The 6040-nt window shown below is 39.5% G+C and overlaps 1 protein-coding gene across 1 annotated transcript in view; it reads right to left on the minus strand.

Annotated features, from left to right (window-relative positions):
- LOC142358780 (cortactin-binding protein 2-like) overlaps window positions 1–2839 on the minus strand; it is a 143654-nt gene extending 140815 nt beyond the window's left edge. The window contains exon 1 of the mRNA XM_075428178.1: window positions 2766–2839. Within this exon, the coding sequence (XP_075284293.1) occupies window positions 2766–2792 (27 nt within the window). The 5' untranslated portion in view covers window positions 2793–2839. The remainder of the gene's footprint in view (window positions 1–2765) is intronic.
- Window positions 2840–6040: the final 3201 nt, after the last annotated feature.

Here is a 6040-nt window from a genome sequence, read left to right on the forward strand (position 1 = left end):
AGAACCAGCTCAGATGGAATTATATTCTCAGGATCTAAATGCTACTCATTTTGCTCCTTGCCAGCACAACCAACATAGACATGCTCTGATTCTGTAGCCCTTTGAAAAGCTAATCTATGGAGTAAGCCTAGGTGACTACAATATTTCTTTCAGACCTCTTATCACCTTACTCAAAATAAGAAGTACACTTTGATCTGAAAGATAGAGAAGGTTTCCAGGCACAGGAAGGAAACAACCGAAATGGAACAGTGGGCTTTTAAGTCACATTGTGCTTGAGTAGGACTATAATGCTCTCAGGGCTGTGTTCTCAAGCCCTTCTTCAAATACTTCAGCGTAATCAGCTTTTTAGGCCTTTCAGCTCCATGCCACGTGGCAATAATGCCAACGCTGTCCACATGAGTCGAATCACCTCCATATAAGAAATAACAGTATTGTTGTCACACCACTCCAATAACACTATGAAGCAATAGGGGAATCAAGTTTCTTTATCTTGCAATGGAAAGAGAGTCCATCATAATTCTCCTGTTAAAAGCAGGGTTACCAAAGCCAGAGGATGAAAAACCAAAAATGGGAAATAAGTTTTTCTTGTTGCCACAGACCAACACTCCCGTCACAGGAGATCCTGGTGTTTCTGGATACAGTGGTATCACCAGAAGGTTACCGTGTGGCATTACTACGCTCTGGAACTTGCTGTTTCTGCTGTGTGAGTGCATGGGGAACGGACAGAGGCTTTATCCAGAAGGCCTCAGTACAGAGGTAGCCTGGAAAGCTGCTCTGTGATTGCTTCCTGAGATGCAGCAATTGATTATGTTGATGCTTTCAGTCCTTCCAGTGAAATGTTAAACGCTTCAATGGAAACCATGGTGGTGTAAGCTGAGCTGGTAGACTTTTCCCTGGAGTATTCACAGTTAGCTAAGATGTGAAGAGATAAGAAACTGGTTTCTCAGCTATAACTGGGAAAAAATTCTAGTCTTAAAACTTCATTGCCATCTCACTCAGTTGGATGCTGGTCTTGTTTTGGAGGTAGCTACAAAGTCAGTGACTTCTAGTGCTGCCTAGCTGAGGCTGGTGACCAGCATCCCATGCTCCTCTGCTAGGCTGCTCTCCACTGACAGCTTACACTTGCAGGCCATAGACAGCAGTGCTGCACGTAGCTAATTAGCAGCTCTAAGCTGGCAATCAGCTACTGAAATGGAGTAAAGACCAGCAGCCTGAATGTTGCCTCAGCTGTCACTGGGACTTTAGCCATGAACACTTCAGCTGCCAACAGCCATGAATGATTCCATATGTACAGTAAATTTTGGGTGTCAAAGGCTCTGTCGCACCTTAAAACAAGTGTATTACTGGCATCAGAGGCAAGAATGGACCACCTGAGCCATCACTGGTAATACCATGGCTACTCTGATAATTACCATGGGCACTGACAATTCATTGTGAGACGGCAGCCCCCTTACATGGTGTGTGTTGGAGACGTTTGGACTACAGAGCTCCCTCTTTGGATTCTGGGTGAGCACAAGGAGAATATTTAGCTGTGACTGTAAGGACAGGCTTCCATGGGTTGCCAGTTATGGATTAAAAGCTGACATGTAAATAGGCATGTTCTGACCAAGTCTGAATTAGAGTCCAGCCTCAAAAGTTGTAGAATTACACACATACAGACTTCAGTAAATCAATATAGATTGATTTTCTCTTGTCTTTTATTTAGATATCTGTAAACAGACCAGCATAGTTGCGCAGGCTGTTTTTTAAGGAAAAAAATAGTCTTTGCAAAACTATCAAATCATTAGAAACTCAACTTTTCATAGGAACATGCCATTTAATTTATTGCTAGAGAAAGTTTGAGTGCTTTTTGTCAAATCCAGAGTGAAATTCCTTTTCAAAACGAGGAAAACCACAGAACTTCCTCAAGACTGTAGCAGTATTAGCCTTTCTGGGACAGGCTGGCAGCCTAGGATCAAGTGTCCCTTCTGCACAAAGCATGGGTCTTCAGCATTAGACTTTGCTGGGATGGTTTAGTTTACTTACACAAAATAGCTTCCAAGAGATTTGAGTTTGTTTTGGTACAGAATAAGAACAATTTTAAAATGTAGAAGAGTTCTGCAGAATGAAAGAACAACTGTCAGCCAGCTCTGCTCCTACAATTCAGGTCAAAAACTTGTTCACCAAAGCACTGCCATGACAACAAAAAATACTGGAAAATGAAAAGCTGGAAGTGACTCTCTCTGAAGAGTACCTGACAACTTGAGCTGAATCTCAGTACAATATCTTTATCATAATACCATCTTTTCTCTCTGAAACTGTCACCGTCACTATAGTAACTACTATATTAAAAAAAAATTCCCCTGTTAATCTTGAAATATGAATATAGACCTAAAATAGCCATGCTTACTGTACCAGTAATATCACCCAATGATTTTGCAGTGCTTTCAGAGAGATCATAAACATAAAAGTTATAATGAAGAAACATTTTGTATTTTATATAGTAAGTTTGCTACCTGTCATACGTGGAGTTACATGGCTTTATCTCCTTAATGAATTAAGATGTCGATATGGAGGAAGAAATGGAAAAGAGAGAAAAGATGGAAATTACTTTAGAAGGGGAACATGGCTAGATCGTGAAAGACAAGGTAGAAATATTCTTCCACTTCACAGCTGTTAAAAAAGCCAGTGGTAGTCATAATAACACGCTATCTCTTTTCATATTGCTGGAAGATAACATAACTACATTGAAGATAACATAACTGCCATGAGCAGACACAACTCACCATGTCTTGCTTGCCATTGTTCTCCATGCTGAATTCCTCCTGGATTCTGAAAATCACTGGGAAGTACTGTGAAAAATTGCATGTCACGTAGAGACAGCCAAGGGATAAGGCAGATCCCTACTGTACAATATATAAGGATCAGCATAAATTAGAGCTAGCACATGATCTGTTCTTCTGTGTGCAAAGAAGGATTTTCTCCAAAGTAATTAGGCTTTACATGCAAAAAGCTTTTTTTACATTACTTGTTTATAGATGCCTGATCAGATACTAATCTCTTTATCATCTTCCTTAACCTAAATTTTGTTGCTGTTTTCTAGGATTTTTAGCGTGGTAGCAGACACAGATAAAAGTCAACAGATAAATGTATCTCAAATGCCTAATTTTTGTTTCTTCCTTTAATTGTTTCATTAGAAGTTGTGATATAATAATTAGTCAGTTATCCTTGTTCAGAATACAAACACGTAAAAATGGTTAAAATTTTGATATATGAAGTATCAAGCTCTGTTTTAAATGTCAATGAACCTACTTTTGTTGACTTATATGCCTATAAATAGTATCCTGCAGGCAATGCTGGACAAGAAATAACTTTTTGTAAGCAATAAATTAGATATATGCAGACACAGAACCAACTTGCCACATTGTTCCTCCAACTCATTCTAAACTACAAGCACACACTATGGAGGCAAGGAGGCAGGCTGAGATCCAGTCTATAAGGGTGAAATGGAAGTTGCTTATTATTTACCCAGCCACTGGTTTCTCAGCTGAGAAGGTCAAACAAAAGGAAGCACCTGTGATGGCTTTATAATAAATGGATTGAAATGGAAATGGATTGAAATCACTCAGCTGATTGAATTCAGGAAATATACTTATTACATGACAATGGCCTTCAGACTACAACTGTACTGAAGACTGGCTGCTCTTTGGATCACACCTGGATACACAGAGCCACATTGCAAACTCTCTGTGAAGTGAGGATTCCTTGAGGCATGTTGTACAAACCTTTGTGTTGCCTTGGCCAGAGCTGTTTGGTTCTTCGTTGCTGCTGCGTTACAGAAAGCCCTGTTTCTTCTTCTGGCCTATGAAGCGAACAGTGGGAAGGCTGTCAGACCTTATGTGGCATTGTGCACATCTGTCCTTGCTATGAAGTGGTTGGGTTACTAGTCCAGGTGAATTCCAAGTTTTAGCCTGATGTCCAGCTGCGTCTGTTGGAATGGCCACTGGAAGGACAAGCAAGAAGCGTTTGTCTGTGGATAGAAAGGGCATGAGCTATATCCCTACCCGTATTGTGATATCCTTTGTGATTTTAGGCCCCTCCTATTTTCTGTACATGATCTGTCCCATTGCCTGCACGTATCTGTGGTCCAGGTTGAGTCTGCTTGCACAGATGTCAGCTGCAGAACTTCTATTGACCTAAATGGCAAGGGGAATGAAGATTTCAGCAAGTGCCATAAGAAGAATAAGCTCTGTATCCCAAAAACAGTGGGCGGCTGAAGGAGAGGAGAAATGAAAATATGAAGCATTCTTGGAAACAAAACAGAAATTCTATATGTTTGTAGAGTGTATTCTCATTTTCTGATCTCTGCTCAAAATATCACTCATGAAATAAAACTAACCAAGAAAAAAATATACCCTTATGATTGTTACAGGCAATGAAACATAGAAAACTTAAGAAACAAAAGAAGATTTTGCAGGATTATGAGACCGAAAGGATGAGGGAAGCCTACAAAATTTGGTGTATTTGTTCAAGAACAGAACTTTAAAAGGGCCTTGTCTGTCTGTTTCAAGACCAAAATAAAAATCTGTCCCATCCCCAAAAAGAGTTCTGAAATGTATTCTGTATCTTTATTGAACAATTTATTGCACACCATAACATCAGCACATACACTTCATTTAAAGTAATATAATGTCAGAACTCTATCAAGAACCTGGGAGATGTTGGCCTGTGTCCCAATTAGTTCTTTTATTAGCTGCTCTTGTAGAATAATCTTTAATGAACTGGGGATGGATTTGATCAGGAACTGATTTAAAAGAGCAGGTTATGAACAGGAAATTGTTGCAGGGTAGGAGATCAGGTTATGCCCCAACAGAATTAGCTGTGTTAGACTAAGACACTCTTATAACCTTATTTGTGTCAGAAGAACTTTGTTTCTTACGTGGATTTTTTAAATGGTTGTTTTTTCTTTGTATTTGCTTTAGACTGACAGAATGATGCATTTTTAAAGATCTTAGGTTTATTATATACTTTGAGGTTTGCAAGAGAAGGACTTAAGTTATAGAACAAAGACTGTCTCAGTTTACCTGAAAACTTTACAAATAGGGGTGTTACACAGAAGGCCTCTGAGAAATTTGGAGTTAATCGGAAAATTTCCTCAGCTTTAAGAAGAAAAAGACTTTAATTCTCTATAACATCACCAATATCTGTTGCACTTCTCCTCTAGGATGGCCTGGCTTGTCACAGGCCCAGTTCTGTAAGATGCTGATAACGTGGGTGGGACGATGAGCACCCGCTGCCCTGGAGGACTTGGTGGGAGGGGAGGGGGTTTCTGGCTTCACCAGAGCACAACTGCACTTCAGGACAGGCAACCTTACTTCTGTTTACTTTATTTTCTGTGAAAACACATCCTAAAACCCAGTTTCAAACTCCAGAGTCAAACTACCATATATCAGCATAACAGGACATGTTCAGCCGTCTCTTACTTTGTATCAAGACCTTACTTCAAAAGAACCAAGAATGCACTTAAAATTAGATAAAAGTTTAATTGTTTTTCTGTCTCAGGGGCAAAACTATCTTTGTTTTTACTAAAATATTTTTTTTTCTTCAACTGTGAACCAAGTCCTGTAAGTCCAACCCGGTATCCGAAGCAACCTGGTCTAGTGGAAGATGTCCCTGCTCATGGCAGGAGGGTTGGAACTGTATGATCTTTAAGGTCCCTTCCAACCCAAAACATTCTATGATTCTATGATTTTCTCACAGAAAGAAGGAAACTAATGTTTCTGCAGCTTGTTTTTTAATTACAAATCATACTAATGACGTATGGACGAGGCAATAGCCATCCCTGTCCCACAGATATTCTAGTTCTCCAGTGCTTACAGGTATGAAAAGAGAACAGGTCTACTGAGAAAAATTGCTCCACTTTTTCTGCATTAGCCATTTTACTGACCACTTCAAATAAGATTACCACATTGAAACTAAGTAAAACACTGCACTTGTTCTATCAAACTTCAGTGATCCACCATGCTTTGAAAACAGCTTTGAAACCTCTTTTGGTTTATTT

The sequence above is a fragment of the Opisthocomus hoazin genome, chromosome 8 (assembly GCF_030867145.1).
Source record: "Opisthocomus hoazin isolate bOpiHoa1 chromosome 8, bOpiHoa1.hap1, whole genome shotgun sequence".
Classification (NCBI taxonomy): domain Eukaryota; kingdom Metazoa; phylum Chordata; class Aves; order Opisthocomiformes; family Opisthocomidae; genus Opisthocomus; species Opisthocomus hoazin.